A 19,844-nucleotide genomic window follows, 5' to 3' on the forward strand; every position below is an offset into this window, starting at 1 on the left:
TTAAAGACAAGGTCTTTAACCAAAACTCTCCAGCGATATCAACACAAACTGAGCTCATTAGATGTGTTTAGTGTTCACTCACTATGTGACCTGTTTAATTATAAATGCATCTTCAGAGAACATTATGCAATAGAGTGTTCAACTTACCCTTTGAAAAGATATGTTTGCAACAAGCTCTGATTTCTGAGCAACAGAAGTAATACAAATAATATTAGCACCTTTCATACCAGAAATACCACTCAAATTACTTCACATACAATAAAGATACAAAATTAAAACATACTTAACTGTACTTTAAATAAGAAGAGAACACATTCTAAGAAACATAAGGACATGTTAAGATGACATTTACAAGAAAAGGAAAGAAAAAAGAAAAAGAAATCAAATTAAATTAAAATTAAAAAATGCAGAAAAGCAGAAAAGAAAGAAAGTAATCAAAAATATAAGAGTGCAGGAGTGCAGGCAAGTGCAAGATGGAGTTAAAGGCTGAAGCGAAGAGAAATGTTTTGTGTTTTCTTTCACAAACATTCACTGAACTAGCTTCTCTGATGTCAATTGTTTTCTTCGGCAGGCCTGTAAAACTGCATTGATCCAGTCAGCTAGAGATAAAGGCATCAAGGTGTGCCAGCCGTACAACTACACTGTCTACAGGTGTTGCAAAAACCAAGTGAAAGTAAGCATTTTATTTATAGGCGCCTTTCTCAGAACTAGAAGTCACCTTACTAGGCAGAGATAAAAACAGAACATAAAAACCAATGTATCAAAAAGATCAATACAATTAACAGTGAGTGAAACATTATGCAACATATCAAACTGAATATGCCAAATTAAAAAGATGGGTTTTGTGACAGGATTTGAAAATGGAGAGAGAGTCAATGTTATGGATGTCTGTTGGGAGGGAGTTCCAGAGGCAGGGGAGCGGAGTGTCTGAAGGCTCTATTTGCCATGGTGGTCAAGCGGGCAGGTGGTACAGTGAGGTGGATGGAAGAAGAAGACCTGAGAGTGCGGGTGTGTGTGTCAATATGCAGGAGTATGGAAAGGTGTGAGGGAGCGAGATTATGGATGGCCTTCAACAGTGGCTACAAAACACAACCAGAAGCACAACTGAATAAAATCACTGTGTGCAGGAAACCAAAGAAGAGAAAAAATCCAGCTAGCCATGTAGACTGGTAAACTAGACCCACCAGCAGCTTCCTGTTTGGGTCTGAACCTCTGTGTGAGACTCTCAGTGGGCCTACGTGCAAGTTAGCATGGCTGGCATTGTTAGCACCGTGCCATGTGTAGCCCAGAGACTGGTGGACATAGAAAATAGTTGTTGTCTGCCATATTGAAGTTTAAAATCTGATATATAACCTTAACATTTCAGTTCCAAACCTCGCTGACTAGGTTTCAATGGTATTTATTACTCCACCAATATTTTGCTGTTGAGATAATAAGTTGAAGTGCTTAGTTTCAGAAAAACAATCATTAGAAGTTTGTTTGGGCGACTCTCAGTGGATCAATCTTTTATTTTGTCCTTGTTATTCTTAATTAGAAGGTTGAATGTTACCTCGGGAGAGAAGTGAGGGGGGTATATTTTCTACTGAGGTCAGGTCAGACGTGCAGACAGTCAGTGGCTGCTACTGATGGTGTCAGCATCATATGGAGTCCTACTGTGCACAGTGATCTGCAACAGACCAGGTGCAGCAACAGTAAACTTGTATTTTGTCCTGTGTTCAAATGAATCATTATAATACAGAATGAGAAACAATGTTTTCTTAATGCACATGTTTAAAGGTTTGTTTTGATGTATGTGATTGGAAAGACTAATGCAGTCGGTGATAAGATGTCATGTTTTCCTCTCGTTCAGACTTGAGACATTTCACACTGTGTGGTCCAGAGGAGGAGCTCAACTATGTCTCCTGTAAATGACTCTGGCATCATTCATCCTCCAGGCTTCTATATCATCGGATTCCAGACGTTTCCCTACATCAGTGTCTTCATCATCTTTATGGCGTTTGTCTATTTAGTCACAGTCGTGTTCAATTTGTTATTGATGTGCATAATCGCTCTTGACCACAACTTACACACCCCAAAGTTTTTAGCAGTCGTCAACCTTGCGGTAATTGATGTGATCTTGAACACGAGCACGATTCCCAGCATGATTAAGACGTTCTTGGTTAAGGACAACTTTGTTCCCTTCAACCTCTGTCTGCTGCAAATGTTTGTGCACTATTTCAGTGGATCTCTGGAGTCTTATGCGCTCGCTATACTTGCCTATGACAGGTTGATTGCAATTTGTTTCCCTCTGCGTCAGAACATTTTAAACACACGGCCAATAATGTTTTGCATTGTTGGTGTGACTTGGGTTTACAACGTGGGATTGCTTACATACAGCACAGTGATCATGACTCGACTGTCTTTCTGCAGATCTGTCAGAGTGTTCAGCTACTTCTGTGACTATGCGCCGGTGTTTAGACTCGCCTGCAATGATATCTCACTGCAGTGGTCCGCAGCTTCAGCTTCTTTGTTCAATCTGTTAGGCCCCTTCACTTTCATTCTTCTGTCCTACATCAGCATCATTGTGACTGTGTTCAAGATGAAGTCAGTGAGCAGCAGGATGAAAGCTCTCACCACTTGCATTGAGCACCTCATTCTTGTGGGTATATATTATGTTCCTATTTTCAGCATTTTCTTAATTGGGCTCTTTCTAGGATCTGTTGATCCAGACCAGCGAGTGCTCAGCCTTTCGCTCGCATCTTGTCTCCCCCCCTGCATTAATCCCATTGTCTACTCATTGAAAACAAAGGAGATCAAAACCAGAATCACGGCATTGGTGTGGAGAGTGAAAATAAACCCTTGACATCTTCATTTCAATCCTGAATCAACGAGAAGAGAAGAGAGAGAGGAGAGAGAGAGAAGAGAAAGAGAAGAGACACTTTTCTGAGCCTTGTTTTTGAAATTTTCTATTGATTATCTAACTCGTCAGCATGTGGAACGGATAGAGATGAAAATCTTATGATTCAATTTTCAGAATATTGTTTTTTTAAATGTTCTGTTATTACATTGACACTTGGCAAATGTATGAATAAAATACATGTCCCAGGTCATTTTTAACACTATCGTTCTTTCTGTAGCCGACACTTTAAATTGAACATGATGTGATGAAACATAAAGTGCAGTTATTGTGTTTAACTGTGGTACTTGCAGAGATTTTAAGTCTATGTGCTGTTAGTTGTTTCTCATCAGAAATGCAGTTTGTTAATTAAGATAAGGTCGATCTGAAGGTTCATTTCACCTCACTGAGGACACAGGCCTCCAGGCCTTAACTTAAATGTATTGTTCTTCATGTTCTGTAAAACTGAGTAAATAAAGACTATGATACAGTGTGAGACAGTAAACCGTCCTTTGTGTTATTATACTCAAATGTAAGGTGTACCTGTAGAAAAAGGTAATTGCATTTCTATAAACTCAGGATTGATGGATGAAGATAAACTGTTTGGATAGAAACACTTTGTTTGTTCATTTTGGTGCAGCGCTCCAGGAGAATGAGGAATAATTCACATGTATTATTGAATGTTCCTCTTCATGAAGTGACACAGAGACTAAAATGAAATAACATCTATATTTAAAGACACTTGCCTAAAAACGAATCTATAACAACCAGCGGATAATTAGGTTTAAAGTCTGAATGGATGTTGGTGTTTTAAGGTCTTTGAGAAGCTTATAATTTATAAAACAAAGCAGAAACTGCTGGTTTGAGCTTAAACATCTCATTTGGTAAAAAAGAAAAAAAAAAGGAGTAACCAGAGGAAATTTGCCTTCATCTTCAAACTCTTAAAAAGTATAGGTGTAACTTCAAGTAAATTGCAGCCTCTCAAATACAAAAACACTCAATCTACTTGTTTTTATCACCAGTGGGTACAACTGAGATTAATTAGCCTGAAGTTTATACAGTAAAAGGTTTGTTTGTTAAAGACAAGGTCTTTAACCAAAACTCTCCAGCGATATCAACACAAACTGAGCTCATTAGATGTGTTTAGTGTTCACTCACTATGTGACCTGTTTAATTATAAATGCATCTTCAGGGAACATTATGCAATAGAGTGTTCAACTTACCCTTTGAAAAGATATGTTTGCAACAAGCTCTGATTTCTGAGCAACAGAAGTAATACAAATAATATTAGCACCTTTCATACCAGAAATACCACTCAAATTACTTCACATACAATAAAGATACAAAATTAAAACATACTGTACTTTAAATAAGAAGAGAACACATTCTAAGAAACATAATGACATGTTAAGATGACATTTACAAGAAAAGGAAAGAAAAAAGAAAAAGAAATCAAATTAAAATTAAAAAATGCAGAAAAGCAGAAAAGAAAGAAAGTGATCAAAAATGTAAGAGTGCAGGAGTGCAGGCAAGTGCAAGATGGAGTTAAAGGCTGAAGCGAAGAGAAATGTTTTGTGTTTTCTTTCACAGACATTCACTGAACTAGCTTCTCTGATGTCAATTGTTTTCTTCGGCAGGCCTGTAAAACTGCATTGATCCAGTCAGCTAGAGATAAAGGTATCAAGGTGTGCCAGCCGTACAACTACACTGTCTACAGGTGTTGCAAAAACCAAGTGAAAGTAAGCATTTTATTTATAGGCGCCTTTCACAGAACTAGAAGTCACCTTACTAGGCAGAGATAAAAACAGAACATAAAAACCAATGTATCAAAAAGATCAATACAATTAACAGTGAGTGAAACATTATGCAACATATCAAACTGAATATGCCAAATTAAAAAGATGGGTTTTGTGACAGGATTTGAAAATGGAGAGAGAGTCAATGTTATGGATGTCTGTTGGGAGGGAGTTCCAGAGGCAGGGGAGCGGAGTGTCTGAAGGCTCTATATGCCATGGTGGTCAAGCGGGCAGGTGGTACAGTGAGGTGGATGGAAGAAGAAGACCTGAGAGTGCGGGTGTGTGTGTCAATATGCAGGAGTATGGAAAGGTGTAAGGGAGCGAGATTATGGATGGCCTTCAACAGTGGCTACAAAACACAACCAGAAGCACAACTGAATAAAATCACTGTGTGCAGGAATCCAAAGAAGAGAAAAAATCCAGCTAGCCATGTAGACTGGTAAACTAGACCCACCAGCAGCTTCCTGTCTGGGTCTGAACCTCTGTGTGAGACTCTCAGTGGGCCTACGTGCAAGTTAGCATGGCTGGCATTGTTAGCACCGTGCCATGTGTAGCCCAGAGACTGGTGGACATAGAAAATAGTTGTTGTCTGCCATATTGAAGTTTAAAATCTGATATATAACCTTAACATTTCAGTTCCAAACCTCGCTGACTAGGTTTCAATGGTATTTATTACTCCACCAATATTTTGCTGTTGAGATAATAAGTTGAAGTGCTTAGTTTCAGAAAAACAATCAGAAGTTTGTTTGGGCGACTCTCAGCGGATCAATCTTTTATTTCGTCCTTGTTATTCTTAATTAGAAGGTTGAATGTTACCTCGGGAGAGAAGTGAGGGGGGTATATTTTCTACTGAGGTCAGGTCAGACGTGCAGACAGTCAGTGGCTGCTACTGATGGTGTCAGCATCATATGGAGTCCTACTGTGCACAGTGATCTGCAACAGACCAGGTGCAGCAACAGTAAACTTGTATTTTGTCCTGTGTTCAAATGAATCATTATAATACAGAATGAGAAACAATGTTTTCTTAATGCACATGTTTAAAGGTTTGTTTTGATGTATGTGATTGGAAAGACTAATGCAGTCGGTGATAAGATGTCATGTTTTCCTCTCGTTCAGACTTGAGACATTTCACACTGTGTGGTCCAGAGGAGGAGCTCAACTATGTCTCTTGTAAATGACTCTGGCATCATTCATCCTCCAGGATTCTATATCATCGGATTCCAGACGTTTCCCTACATCAGTGTCTACATCATCTTTATGGCGTTTGTCTATTTAGTCACAGTCGTCTTCAATTTGTTATTGATGTGCATAATCGCTCTTGACCACAACTTACACACCCCAAAGTTTATAGCAGTCGTCAACCTTGCGGTAATTGATGTGATGTTGAACACGAGCACGATTCCCAGCATGATTAAGACGTTCTTGGTTAAGGACAACTTTGTTCCCTTCAACCTCTGTCTGCTGCAAATGTTTGTGCACTATGTTAATGTGTCTCTGGAGTCTTATGCGCTCGCTATACTTGCCTATGACAGGTTGATTGCAATTTGTTTCCCTCTGTGTCAGAACATTTTAAACACACGGCCAATAATGTTTTGCATTGTTGGTGTGACTTGGGTTTACAACGTGGGATGGCTTACATACTGCACAGTGATCATGACTCGACTGTCTTTCTGCAGATCTGTCAGAGTGTTCAGCTACTTCTGTGACTATGCGCCGGTGTTTAGACTCGCCTGCAATGATTACTCACTGCAGTGGTCCGTAGCTTCAGCTTCTTTGTTCAATCTGTTAGGCCCCTTGACTTTCATTCTTCTGTCCTACATCAGCATCATTGTGACGGTGTTCAAGATGAAGTCAGTGAGCAGCAGGATGAAAGCTCTCACCACTTGCATTGAGCACCTCATTCTTGTGGGTATATATTATGTTCCTATTTTCAGCATTTTCTTAATTGGGCTCTTTCTAGGATCTGTTGATCCAGACCAGCGAGTGCTCAGCCTTTCGCTCGCCTCTTGTATCCCCCCCTGCATTAATCCCATTGTCTACTCATTGAAAACAAAGGAGATCAAAACCAGAATCGTGGCATTGGTGTGGAGAGTGAAAATAAACCCTTGACATCTTCATTTCAATCCTGAATCAACGAGAAGAGAAGAGAGAGAGAAGAGAGAGAGAAGAGAAAGAGAAGAGACACTTTTCTGAGCCTTGTTTTTGAAATTTTCTATTGATTATCTAACTCGTCAGCATGTGGAACGGATAGAGATGAAATTCTTATGATTCAATTATGATTTTCAGAATATTGTTTTTTTAAATGTTCTGTTATTACATTGACTCTTGGCAAATGTATGAATAAAATACATGTCCCAAGTCATTTTTAACACTATCGTTCTTTCTGTAGCCGACACTTTAAATTGAACATGATGTGATGAAACATAAAGTGCAGTTATTGTGTTTAACTGTGGTACTTGCAGAGATTTTAAGTCTATGTGCTGTTTGTTGTTCCTCATCAGAAATGCAGTTTGTTAATTAAGTTAAGGTCGATCTGAAGGTTCATTTCACCTCACTGAGGACACAGGCCTCCAGACCTTAACTTAAATGTATTGTCCTTCATGTTCTGTAAAACTGAGTAAATAAAGACTATGATACAGTGTGAGACAGTAAACCGTCCTTTGTGTTATTATACTCAAATGTAAGGTGTACCTGTAGAAAAAGGTAATTGCATTTCTATAAACTCAGGATTGATGGATGAAGATAAACTGTTTGGATAGAAACACTTTGTTTGTTCATTTTGGTGCAGCGCTCCAGGAGAATGAGGAATAATTCACATGTATTATTGAATGTTCCTCTTCATGAAGTGACACAGAGACTAAAATGAAATAACATCTATATTTAAAGACACTTGCCTAAAAACGAATCTATAACAACCAGCGGATAATTAGGTTTAAAGTCTGAATGGATGTTGGTGTTTTAAGGTCTTTGAGAAGCTTATAATTTATAAAACAAAGCAGAAACTGCTGGTTTGAGCTTAAACATCTCATTTGGTAAAAAAGAAAAAAAAAAGGAGTAACCAGAGGAAATTTGCCTTCATCTTCAAACTCTTAAAAAGTATAGGTGTAACTTCAAGTAAATTGCAGCCTCTCAAAAACAAAAACACTCGATTTAATTGTTTTTATCACCAGTGGGTACAACTGAGATTAATTAGCCTGAAGTTTATACAGTAAAAGATTTGTTTGTTAAAGACAAGGTCTTTAACCAAAACTCTCCAGCGATATCAATACAAACTGAGCTCATTAGATGTGTTTAGTGTTCACTCACTATGTGACCTGTTTAATTATAAATGCATCTTCAGAGAACATTATGCAATAGAGTGTTCAACTTACCCTTTGAAAAGATATGTTTGCAACAAGCTCTGATTTCTGAGCAACAGAAGTAATACAAATAATATTAGCACCTTTCATACCAGAAATACCACTCAAATTACTTCACATACAATAAAGATACAAAATTAAAACATACTGTACTTTAAATAAGAAGAGAACACATTCTAAGAAACATAAGGACATGTTAAGATGACATTTACAAGAAAAGGAAAGAAAAAAGAAAAAGAAATCAAATTAAATTAAAATTAAAAAATGCAGAAAAGCAGAAAAGAAAGAAAGTAATCAAAAATATAAGAGTGCAGGAGTGCAGGCAAGTGCAAGATGGAGTTAAAGGCTGAAGCGAAGAGAAATGTTTTGTGTTTTCTTTCACAGACATTCACTGAACTAGCTTCTCTGATGTCAATTGTTTTCTCCGGCAGGCCTGTAAAACTGCATTGATCCAGTCAGCTAGAGATAAAGGCATCAAGGTGTGCCAGCCGTACAACTACACTGTCTACAGGTGTTGCAAAAACCAAGTGAAAGTAAGCATTTTATTTATAGGCGCCTTTCACAGAACTAGAAGTCACCTTACTAGGCAGAGATAAAAACAGAACATAAAAACCAATGTATCAAAAAGATCAATACAATTAACAGTGAGTGAAACATTATGCAACATATCAAACTGAATATGCCAAATTAAAAAGATGGGTTTTGTGACAGGATTTGAAAATGGAGAGAGAGTCAATGTTATGGATGTCTGTTGGGAGGGAGTTCCAGAGGCAGGGGAGCGGAGTGTCTGAAGGCTCTATTTGCCATGGTGGTCAAGCGGGCAGGTGGTACAGTGAGGTGGATGGAAGAAGAAGACCTGAGAGTGCGGGAGTGTGTGTCAATATGCAGGAGTATGGAAAGGTGTGAGGGAGCGAGATTATGGATGGCCTTCAACAGTGGCTACAAAGCACAACCAGAAGCACAACTGAATAAAATCACTGTGTGCAGGAAACCAAAGAAGAGAAAAAATCCAGCTAGCCATGTAGACTGGTAAACTAGACCCACCAGCAACTTCCTGTTTGGGTCTGAACCTCTGTGTGAGACTCTCAGTGGGCCTACGTGCAAGTTAGCATGGCTGGCATTGTTAGCACCGTGCCATGTGTAGCCCAGAGACTGGTGGACATAGAAAATAGTTGTTGTCTGCCATATTGAAGTTTAAAATCTGATATATAACCTTAACATTTCAGTTCCAAACCTCGCTGACTAGGTTTCAATGGTATTTATTACTCCACCAATATTTTGCTGTTGAGATAATATGTTGAAGTGCTTAGTTTCAGAAAAACAATCATTAGAAGTTTGTTTGGGCGACTCTCAGTGGATCAATCTTTTATTTTGTCCTTGTTATTCTTAATTAGAAGGTTGAATGTTACCTCGGGAGAGAAGTGAGGGGGGTATATTTTCTACTGAGGTCAGGTCAGACGTGCAGACAGTCAGTGGCTGCTACTGATGGTGTCAGCATCATATGGAGTCCTACTGTGCACAGTGATCTGCAACAGACCAGGTGCAGCAACAGTAAACTTGTATTTTGTCCTGTGTTCAAATGAATCATTATAATACAGAATGAGAAACAATGTTTTCTTAATGCACATGTTTAAAGGTTTGTTTTGATGTATGTGATTGGAAAGACTAATGCAGTCGGTGATAAGATGTCATGTTTTCCTCTCGTTCAGACTTGAGAAATTTCACACTGTGTGGTCCAGAGGAGGAGCTCAACTATGTCTCTTGTAAATGACTCTGGCATCATTCATCCTCCAGGCTTCTATATCATCGGATTCCAGACGTTTCCCTACATCAGTGTCTTCATCATCTTTATGGCGTTTGTCTATTTAGTCACAGTCGTGTTCAATTTGTTATTGATGTGCATAATCGCTCTTGACCACAACTTACACACCCCAAAGTTTTTAGCAGTCGTCAACCTTGCGGTAATTGATGTGATGTTGAACACGAGCACGATTCCCAGCATGATTAAGACGTTCTTGGTTAAGGACAACTTTGTTCCCTTCAACCTCTGTCTGCTGCAAATGTTTGTGCACTATGTTAATGTGTCTCTGGAGTCTTATGCGCTCGCTATACTTGCCTATGACAGGTTGATTGCAATTTGTTTCCCTCTGCGTCAGAACATTTTAAACACACGGCCAATAATGTTTTGCATTGTTGGTGTGACTTGGGTTTACAACGTGGGATTGCTTACATACAGCACAGTGATCATGACTCGACTGTCTTTCTGCAGATCTGTCAGAGTGTTCAGCTACTTCTGTGACTATGCGCCGGTGTTTAGACTCGCCTGCAATGATATCTCACTGCAGTGGTCCGTAGCTTCAGCTTCTTTGTTCAATCTGTTAGGCCCCTTCACTTTCATTCTTCTGTCCTACATCAGCATCATTGTGACGGTGTTCAAGATGAAGTCAGTGAGCAGCAGGATGAAAGCTCTCACCACTTGCATTGAGCACCTCATTCTTGTGGGTATATATTATGTTCCTATTTTCAGCATTTTCTTAATTGGGCTCTTTCTAGGATCTGTTGATCCAGACCAGCGAGTGCTCAGCCTTTCGCTCGCCTCTTGTCTCCCCCCCTGCATTAATCCCATTGTCTACTCATTGAAAACAAAGGAGATCAAAACCAGAATCGTGGCATTGGTGTGGAGAGTGAAAATAAACCCTTGACATCTTCATTTCAATCCTGAATCAACGAGAAGAGAAGAGAGAGAGGAGAGAGAGAGAAGAGAAAGAGAAGAGACACTTTTCTGAGCCTTGTTTTTGAAATTTTCTATTGATTATCTAACTCGTCAGCATGTGGAACGGATAGAGATGAAATTCTTATGATTCAATTATGATTTTCAGAATATTGTTTTTTTAAATGTTCTGTTATTACATGGACACTTGGCAAATGTATGAATAAAATACATGTCCCAGGTCATTTTTAACACTATCGTTCTTTCTGTAGCCGACACTTTAAATTGAACATGATGTGATGAAACATAAAGTGCAGTTATTGTGTTTAACTGTGGTACTTGCAGAGATTTTAAGTCTATGTGCTGTTAGTTGTTCCTCATCAGAAATGCAGTTTGTTAATTAAGATAAGGTCGATCTGAAGGTTCATTTCACCTCACTGAGGACACAGGCCTCCAGGCCTTAACTTAAATGTATTGTTCTTCATGTTCTGTAAAACTGAGTAAATAAAGACTATGATACAGTGTGAGACAGTAAACCGTCCTTTGTGTTATTATACTCAAATGTAAGGTGTACCTGTAGAAAAAGGTAATTGCATTTCTATAAACTCAGGATTGATGGATGAAGATAAACTGTTTGGATAGAAACACTTTGTTTGTTCATTTTGGTGCAGCGCTCCAGGAGAATGAGGAATAATTCACATGTATTATTGAATGTTCCTCTTCATGAAGTGACACAGAGACTAAAATGAAATAACATCTATATTTAAAGACACTTGCCTAAAAACGAATCTATAACAACCAGCGGATAATTAGGTTTAAAGTCTGAATGGATGTTGGTGTTTTAAGGTCTTTGAGAAGCTTATAATTTATAAAACAAAGCAGAAACTGCTGGTTTGAGCTTAAACATCTCATTTGGTAAAAAAGAAAAAAAAAAGGAGTAACCAGAGGAAATTTGCCTTCATCTTCAAACTCTTAAAAAGTATAGGTGTTACTTCAAGTAAATTGCAGCCTCTCAAAAACAAAAACACTCAATCTACTTGTTTTTATCACCAGTGGGTACAACTGAGATTAATTAGCCTGAAGTTTATACAGTAAAAGGTTTGTTTATTAAAGACAAGGTCTTTAACCAAAACTCTCCAGCGATATCAACACAAACTGAGCTCATTAGATGTGTTTAGTCTTCACTCACTATGTGACCTGTTTAATTATAAATGCATCTTCAGGGAACATTATGCAATAGAGTGTTCAAAAGATATGTTTGCAACAAGCTCTGATTTCTGAGCAACAGAAGTAATAATAATAACAAACTGTATTTCTATAGAACTTTTCATATAAGAAATGTACTTCAAATAAAAAGAGAACAGATTTGAAGAAACGTGTTAAAATAACATTTACATTTTCTTTTAGCAAACAAAAGTTTATATTCATCAATCAATCCTGAGTTTATAGAAATGCAATTCAAAATGTTTATACGTGTACAGATTCAATTTGAGTATAATAACACAAAGGACGGTTTCCTGTCTCACACTGTCCCCGGTTTATTTTCACTCTCCACACCAGTGCCACGATTCTGCCTTTGATCTCCTTTGTTTTCAATGAGTAGACAATGGGATTAATACAGGCGCCGTCTCGGCCACCGTAGTTCTCTCCACACAGCGGAACTTTTGTCTGCGTGTCCGCGGAGGTATTTTCCGGGTGCACTGTTGTCCGCCGCTCTAACGTGTCCCCCTGTGTGAAACCGAGTCGTGCGGGTTATTTTGAGTTAAAGTGGGTTTGTGGACGGACCCGTCGTCACACAGACAGAACCAGCAGCTCAGGACTGTGGTGAGAGATGTGAATATTTGCGGTGGTTAGTTATATTCTCGAAAATGTTGCGTAAAGTCCGAGGAGCCTCTGCTGCAGTTTGACTCTTAACCACAGCAACTCAACAGATCATCACATGTAGAAGACCTGTTTTCAACACGAACATTTATCTGTATCGTTGCCAACTGAAATTACTTGAGTTTTGTCAAATGTTGTAGTTTGCAATTTATTTAGAATAGAGGAGGAGATGGTGGATATCCATGTACGTTTGAAGGACAATGTAAGTGACGTAACCTCAGGTGTTCACCTTAGCTTCATCAAGTGTTTGTCCCATTTTAGAACGAAGGACAAAATGGAGAATATCCCTTTTAGGTTCTACCTCAGTAATTAATGACTACCTCCATCTGATGTTATTGACCACCAGCAAAACAAACAGGTACAAATAAAGTAATCTAACCTAACCAGTGGCTGTTAGGGACATATCTCCAGTAGTGTACCTTAGTGTCATCAGGGGTTTCGGCCGTGTAATCACAAGAGACCCTCTTCTAATACAGATTCCAATGCTACGAGAACAGCAACGACTGCGTGAAGGAGCGGCTACATGGTTGTGTAGTTGTTTTGTGGTTGTTGCATCGCTAGTTTATATGTAACATGGTGTGTTTTCCTCAGCAGCGGCCTGAAACAACACAGAATGACGTCCCCCTCACCCCATGACCGCAGCCGGAATGATGACGAGGACGACCCCGTTGAACGGATGATATCTCAGACTGGTTGTGCCGAGCTGCATTACGCTGTGCAGGAGTGCATGGCTGAGCACCAGGACTGGAGAGTGTGCCAGAGCCAGGTCCAGACTTTCAAGGACTGCATGATGGATTTCCAAAACGCCCGGAAAAAACAGCTGATGAAGCAGCAGCCAATGTCCACTGAGTCTACTGCCAGCTGAACTCGCCAAACCACTCTCTCACACACACACACACACACACACACACACACACACACACACACACACACACACACACACACACACACACACACACACACACACACACACAGCAGGGCCTGCTTCACATGTTTTGAATCAAAAGACTGCACCTACTTTAATAATATATGAAACTAAATTATAAGCATCTTGATAAAATCCTGAGTTAGATTTTTTGGTGTGTTGTGGGGAGCTGAACGATAGATATGATGTGTTGATTAAAATAGACTTTTCATACTGATTTATTTATATTTAATGAGTGTGTGTGCATGTTGGAAGAAGAACATTTTATTTTCTGCGCTCATTACACATCTTGGTCGGAACAGTTATAAATATTATTTTTGTGTTTACAAATAAACAACCTAAATTATTGAACTAGTTAAATACATTCTCTAGTTTTCATTAAATGCACTAATTCCCCAAACTTCTTCCAGGCCAACTTAGCCAACACCACAAATTGTCTAGTTGGTTTATATGGGTCTCTTTTAGCTCAAGATTATCTTTCAAAACTCAAATATTCACAGTTTCAATTTCCAGTATATTGTCAAGACACAACCTCTAAAATATTCCTCAACAAAATGTGATGCTATCAAAATGTAACATCTGATATTTATTTGTATATATTATAATATAATACAAAGTTACCATGAACAATATTAGTCAGTGATTCCAAACAGCAGTAGGTTTCCAGGCTGGTCACACATGCCAGAGAAAATCAATATGTTTGTTAACTTGCTGGGACAACAATTTTTATTTTTTAAAAAAGTATGAGAGCGCTGGTTTAGACGACGGTTTAGTGAGCCTGACTCATCTGTCACTGATTCTATTTTGATAAGTTCGTATGTTTTTGAAAGTGGCGTCATGAGATACTTAAACTAACTTTTTACATCAATAATCGGATGTTTATTTGGAGCACCAGAGAAGCTGAGTCGGAGCAAACAACCACCTGCTCTCCATGGATACAAGTAACCTCAATAATAAGAGTTTTATCTCAGGAGATCAGTGAGGACTTACTATATCTTCCACTGTTCCCTGGTCAGACTGCGTGAAGATGAAGCATCAGACAGAGCTGCTGCAGAACAATCCTTTCATTAACAGAGCATCAGGTATGGAATAGTCAGATTTGTACTTTTCTACTTTTGCATGTATGTTATGAATATATTCTATATAACACTAATACGGTTATGCATGTACCCAAGTGTTTATTGAGGTCTAATGTAGAATAAGATCTTAATGTCCTTGTTCTTTAGACTGAAGAGCCTTCACACAGAGGCCGACCTCCAGCACTCTGGAGCCTCTGGAGCTCAAATGTCTTTTCCCAGGACTGTTTTAAACGACTCTGTCATCGTTCATCCTCCAGGCTTCTACATCATTGGATTTCAGAAGATTCCCTCTGTCAGCGTCTACTTCATCTTTCTGGCCTTAGTCTACGTGGTCACGGTTCTCTTCAACAGTTTGGTGATCTATGTAATTGCCTCTAATCGTTGCTTACACACTCCAAAGTTTCTGGCTGTGGTCAACCTGGCAGTGATCGATTTAGTCCTGAACACGTGCACGATTCCCAGCATGATAAAGATATTTCTCATGAAGGATAACTTCATTCCATTCAACCTATGTTTTGTACAAATGTATGTGTATTACACGTGTGTCTCATTGGATTCGTACGCTCTTGCTGTACTTGCTTACGACCGGTTGATCGCGATATGTTTCCCTCTGCGTCAAAACTCGATCAACACACTACGGAGCATGTCTTGTATTGTGGGCCTGACGTGGTGCGTTGCTTTGGGAGTGACGGCATTTGCAACCATTATAATGACCCGACTGTCTTTCTGCAGATCTGTCAGCGTGTTCAGCTACTTCTGTGACTATGCGCCTGTGTTCAGGCTCGCCTGTAATGACTACACAATGCATTGGTCTGCAGCTTCTGTTCTCTCTTTTGTGAATCTCGGACTACCCTGTACGTTTATTTTTCTGTCTTACATCAGCATCCTGGTGACAGTGTTCAGGATGAAATCTTTAGGAAGTCGATTCAAAGCTTTGGCCACGTGTGTTGAACATATCATCCTTGTTGCTATATTTTACATTCCTCTGCTGGTCATTTTCATGATTGGGTTTTATCTGAGGGTCATTGAGCCAGACCAGCGTGTGCTCAGTCTATCACTGGCCTCCTGCATCCCCCCCTGCGTCAATCCTATTGTATATTCATTAAAAACTAAAGAGATAAAAGTCAGAGCCCTGGCGCTTATTAGAAAACATAAAACCAAGACGCAACAAAAAAGCAATTTTTGGAGGGTCAACATAGCACAGCAATAATTTAGGATAATTGTTTCAAAGCCTAAACTATAATCTTATGACATCTTTAGCGTGAAATAATGCATACATATTCTTTTTGCTGTCAACTGATGACTCTGGGCCTTGAATCTAATTCATATATAATTGAACTGTTTCATTTTACCTCCGTCATGTAACATGAAGCTTAAAATAAACGTTTTCCCACATATCTGAATAAATACTGGGCAGATGTGATATAACTGTTAATAAAACATAATTTTATCAAAAGAATCATTTTGTTTGTCAATGCTTCACAGAGTGATTGCACCACATATACTGTTTATACTTAGGGGCGGCTGTGGCTGAGGGGGTAAAGTGGTCGTCCTCTAACCAGAAGGTCTGTCATTTGATCCCAGATTCCCATCTGACGTATGAATGTGTGTGTGAATGGCAAAACAATAAAACAGTTGTACTGTAAAGGTCTTTGAATCATCAAGACTAGAAAATCTATATAAATGCAATGTATAAAAAAGTGATGCAGCTCCTCAGATGACCCTGCAGGTTCTGCTCCTCTCACACAAACACACTTACACATTCACACGAAAGATGGTTTTTGGCAAACTCCCGTCATTTCACGCAAGACTACAAGTGATTTGATTATAAAATCCTGTCGTTAATTTTTCAGGTTTCTCACATTTCAAACCACTTCAGCTGTTCACTAACGCTGAGTTTAACTGATGAGACATTTTACTGATAAACTGAACACGGTCGATCCCTCGGTCAGACATGAGGGGTTAGATGTAATTCAAGAAAAGAAGAATATAACCATTCTGTTGTATTTACTCAATTCTAGTGTCACACCTACAGACAAGGAGTCCCCAATTAACCTGCAACTGTGTTTAGGCTGTGGGCAGCATTCAGAGTAACTGAGGAAAACCCACACAGGCACAGGGAGTGCATCGAAGAACACTAAACCAAAAAGTGATCTGAGTGTGAGAAGAAAATCTGAAATGTTATTTATTAAATTACACTAAAAAGTTACGAGGCCAACAGCAGAACAGTTCTTCCCCATGAACATGAAACACAAGTCTGTGAATAATTATAGAAGCAAATAAGAATCGGAATGAAATCAAACTGTACATTTAAATCTACTTTTCTAGCATAAATGCAAAAGTCAGTGGTGACCATGAATTTACTTTGCATATAATGAAAGCTCCATAAAAACATTGTACACTTCCACTTGATCCCCTCAAGTTTTTAATTGTTATTCTTAATTGGTGCAACTGAGATTAATTAGTGTGAAGTTTAAGTAAAGAAAGCTTCAGTTGTTTCAGACAAGGTCGTTAACTATGATTCTCTGGTGACGGTTTCACGTCTTGGTCTCATTAGAATCGTTTTGTTTTGGCTCACAATCATTTGTTTAATGATAAATTCATCCTCAGGGAACATTATGCAATAGATGAGTCTGTTGCACTTTGAAAACAAAGTTCTCAAAAAGTTCTCAAAGTTTTATAAAGTAACTCATGAAGTTGTTAGAAGAGTACATTTATTTATATCTAAACAAGCGACATCATTTCTTCTCCGAGTTTAATGTGACCAAGCACAAGAGAGAAACTGTGAAGCAGGTCAGAGGTCATCCTCAGCAGGTCGGACGGTTTTCTTTGCTCTGACTTAGAAAAAGAACTGTTTATGTGTTTCAGGCAAACTAATGAATAGAACCTGCAAATTTCTATTATTGTTATTAATATTATTATTTGAAGAATCAGACTAATAGCAAGAATAATTTTGTATAGCACTTTTAAAAGCGGTTTATCAGTTCTTTACTTAATCGGAATACACACATACAAACATCATTTCCCAATTTTGCCCTGTTTTATTCTATTTTATTTTATATTAATTTGGTTGCATGTGCAGTATCACAGCTTTGAGAAGGAACGGTGAGATGATCAAACTCATCACATCACTATGACACAAATCACAATTAGATGTTTATTTTGAGTGCATATCGTTTTAAATCTAAATCTGAGCTCCAGCGTTGCTCTCTGAGGATCAAATTAAACGTCTTTGACTTCCTCGATATCAGTTGGACGTAGAAATCCCTGGAGGTTGACAGGGAAAGTATATTTTCTGTCGTCAAAGAGTCCGACAGCTGCTGACACTTCTGCTGCAGGAGTTGGCGTGACACAGAGTTCAAGTCAACCTGAAAATCAGGTGAGACGTAGTGACGATGATAATGTTTCAGTGATGCATCTTTATTCCATGATTGTGATTTTCTCTCTTTCTCAGACTGAAGAAGCTGTGTGAGCCCAACTATGTCTTTTCCCAGGACTGTTTTAAACGACTCTGTCATCATTCATCCTCCGGGCTTCTACATCGTGGGATTTCAGATGTATTCTTCCATCAGCGTCTACTTTGTCTTCCTGGCGTTTGTCTACGTGGTCACGGTTCTCTTCAACAGTTTGGTGATCTACATCATTGCCTTTAACAACTGTTTGCACACGCCAAAGTTTCTGGCTGTGGTCAACCTGGCAGTGATCGACGTGATCCTGAACACGTGCACGATTCCCAGCATGATAAAGATATTTCTGGTGAAGGACAATTTCATTCCCTTCAACTCGTGCTTGGTTCAGATGTTTTTCTACTATGCTTTTGGGACTCTGGAGTCGTTCGCTCTTGCTATACTTGCCTACGACCGGTTGATCGCAATATGTTTCCCTCTGCGTCACAATTCCATCAACACTCTGCAGAACATGACTTGTATTGTGGGCCTGACGTGGTGCGTTGCTCTGGGACTCCTTCTGTTTTCAGTCGCTATAATGACTCGACTGTCTTTCTGCAACTCTGTCAGAGTTCTCAGCTACTTCTGTGACTATGCCCCTGTGTTCAGACTCGCCTGTAATGACTACACCATGCACTGGTCTGTGGCCTCCTTGCTCACTTACTTGCTCCTTGTTGCACCCTTCACTTTTATCCTCCTGTCTTATCTCAGCATCCTGGTGACAGTGTTTAGGATGAAATCACTGGACAGTCGGCTTAAAGCTTTGGCCACTTGTGTCGAGCACCTGATCCTCGTCGCTGTGTTTTACATTCCTCTGATCACCATTTTCATCATAGGGTTTTATCTGCGAATCATCGACACAGACCAGCGAGTGCTGAGCCTGTCACTCTCCTCTTGTCTTCCTCCCTGCGTGAATCCCATTGTGTATTCTCTGAAAACCAAGGAGATCAAAACCAGAGCCCTGGCGCTGGTGAGAAGAGGAAAGATTGGAGCAGTCCATCGTGAGAACAAACCTCGGAGAGTTCTTCCAGTGAAAGAAAAATCAACACGATGAGTAGATTTTGAAAACTTTGCCATTTCAGATTTTTTTTATTAATTATAATTTCTAATTGACCCTCTGCCTTTCTATGGTCATTTACAGTATTTAAATAAAATTAGCTGAAAGGCTTTCAGAGGAGGCCAAATGTAAAAAATAAATAAATTGTTTCTTTTACCGTTTGTTTCCTCTTGTAGGTTTTATTCTGTAAATGTACTTTTAACATCTGTGTGCTCTGCTTCTTTTAAAATGTTCTTACCAGCAAATCAGTCTCCACTTTTCTTTTGGAGAAACTGATTAAATGAGATGTTTGCTGTTGTTGAACTCACTAATACAACATCCCTGTGCATGTACGCATCATATCATTCTTACTCACAGTATGGTGATTATATTGTATTGATGATAATGATAGTATGGTGAGGGGCTGCCCTCTAGTGGCTTTATGTGCATAATGCTGTACGAGTGAGGGGCTGTCAGGGTCATTCTTTAATTTAAAATATTACAAATTGCAATGAGAGTTAGATTTGTAAGTTTCATTAACATGTTATTATTGGACATGTTAACCTTGTCTTTAAATAAGCATTATGATAAATGATGGTGTTGATATGGAAGGGTCATATAAATGTTTGGCCCCTTGATCGACAAAAATTCACACAATAGGATTAAATGTATTGTCAAGGAGGAATGAATGCATTAAGTTTAGAGCCATTCTGAAAACATCCAGCTAAAGGTACATG

The 19,844-nt window shown here is 39.0% G+C and overlaps 6 protein-coding genes across 8 annotated transcripts; all 6 read left to right on the forward strand.

Annotated features, from left to right (window-relative positions):
* Positions 1 to 749: 749 nt before the first annotated feature.
* LOC138413830 (olfactory receptor 1J2-like) lies at positions 750 to 4,703 on the forward strand. The gene has a single exon (XM_069539949.1). It carries the CDS (start codon positions 1,895 to 1,897, stop codon positions 2,840 to 2,842), a length of 948 nt encoding a protein of 315 aa, XP_069396050.1. The 5' UTR covers positions 750 to 1,894; the 3' UTR covers positions 2,843 to 4,703.
* A 757-nt stretch (positions 4,704 to 5,460) lies between these two features.
* LOC138404834 (olfactory receptor 2A12-like) lies at positions 5,461 to 6,908 on the forward strand. The gene has a single exon (XM_069509977.1). The coding sequence runs from the start codon at positions 5,833 to 5,835 to the stop codon at positions 6,778 to 6,780; it is 948 nt and encodes a 315-aa protein (XP_069366078.1). The 5' UTR covers positions 5,461 to 5,832; the 3' UTR covers positions 6,781 to 6,908.
* Positions 6,909 to 9,401: 2,493 nt separating this feature from the next.
* LOC138404849 (olfactory receptor 2A12-like) lies at positions 9,402 to 12,333 on the forward strand. The gene has a single exon (XM_069510104.1). It carries the CDS (start codon positions 9,785 to 9,787, stop codon positions 10,730 to 10,732), a length of 948 nt encoding a protein of 315 aa, XP_069366205.1. The 5' UTR covers positions 9,402 to 9,784; the 3' UTR covers positions 10,733 to 12,333.
* An 80-nt stretch (positions 12,334 to 12,413) lies between these two features.
* Positions 12,414 to 13,763, forward strand: coa4 (cytochrome c oxidase assembly factor 4 homolog). Of its 2 annotated transcripts, none has more exons than XM_020097008.2 (2): positions 12,414 to 12,564; positions 13,216 to 13,763. In XM_020097008.2, exon 2 carries the CDS (start codon positions 13,235 to 13,237, stop codon positions 13,484 to 13,486), a length of 252 nt encoding a protein of 83 aa, XP_019952567.1. In that variant the 5' UTR covers positions 12,414 to 12,564; positions 13,216 to 13,234; the 3' UTR covers positions 13,487 to 13,763. The 2 variants fall into 2 exon arrangements, with proteins under 2 accessions (XP_019952567.1, XP_019952568.1); XM_020097009.2 differs by having other exon boundaries at positions 12,415 to 12,564; positions 13,213 to 13,763.
* Positions 13,764 to 14,062: 299 nt separating this feature from the next.
* On the forward strand, positions 14,063 to 16,084 carry LOC109635668 (olfactory receptor 1M1). Of its 2 annotated transcripts, none has more exons than XM_020097007.2 (2): positions 14,063 to 14,628; positions 14,773 to 16,084. In XM_020097007.2, exon 2 carries the CDS (start codon positions 14,831 to 14,833, stop codon positions 15,833 to 15,835), a length of 1,005 nt encoding a protein of 334 aa, XP_019952566.2. In that variant the 5' UTR covers positions 14,063 to 14,628; positions 14,773 to 14,830; the 3' UTR covers positions 15,836 to 16,084. The 2 variants fall into 2 exon arrangements, with proteins under 2 accessions (XP_019952566.2, XP_019952565.2); XM_020097006.2 differs by having other exon boundaries at positions 14,883 to 16,084.
* A 449-nt stretch (positions 16,085 to 16,533) lies between these two features.
* LOC109635720 (olfactory receptor 1M1-like) lies at positions 16,534 to 19,426 on the forward strand. Its single transcript, XM_020097073.2, has one exon. It carries the CDS (start codon positions 18,106 to 18,108, stop codon positions 19,123 to 19,125), a length of 1,020 nt encoding a protein of 339 aa, XP_019952632.1. The 5' UTR covers positions 16,534 to 18,105; the 3' UTR covers positions 19,126 to 19,426.
* Positions 19,427 to 19,844: the final 418 nt, after the last annotated feature.

The sequence above is a fragment of the Paralichthys olivaceus genome, chromosome 15 (genome assembly GCF_024713975.1).
Source record: "Paralichthys olivaceus isolate ysfri-2021 chromosome 15, ASM2471397v2, whole genome shotgun sequence".
Lineage (NCBI taxonomy): Eukaryota > Metazoa > Chordata > Actinopteri > Pleuronectiformes > Paralichthyidae > Paralichthys > Paralichthys olivaceus.

Excerpts from the sequence above, each read along its gene's own strand:
- LOC138404849 (XM_069510104.1), top strand. The coding sequence starts at position 9,785 with ATGTCTCTTGTAAATGACTCTGGCATCATTCATCCTCCAGGCTTCTAT.
- LOC138404834 (XM_069509977.1), top strand. The coding sequence starts at position 5,833 with ATGTCTCTTGTAAATGACTCTGGCATCATTCATCCTCCAGGATTCTAT.
- LOC109635668 (XM_020097006.2), top strand. The coding sequence starts at position 14,574 with ATGAAGCATCAGACAGAGCTGCTGCAGAACAATCCTTTCATTAACAGA. Across the intron at positions 14,629-14,882 it reads TTTCATTAACAGAGCATCAG|GCTTCTACATCATTGGATTT; the intron begins GTATGGAATAGT and ends TTCATCCTCCAG.
- coa4 (XM_020097008.2), top strand. The coding sequence starts at position 13,235 with ATGACGTCCCCCTCACCCCATGACCGCAGCCGGAATGATGACGAGGAC.
- LOC138413830 (XM_069539949.1), top strand. The coding sequence starts at position 1,895 with ATGTCTCCTGTAAATGACTCTGGCATCATTCATCCTCCAGGCTTCTAT.
- LOC109635720 (XM_020097073.2), top strand. The coding sequence starts at position 18,106 with ATGTCTTTTCCCAGGACTGTTTTAAACGACTCTGTCATCATTCATCCT.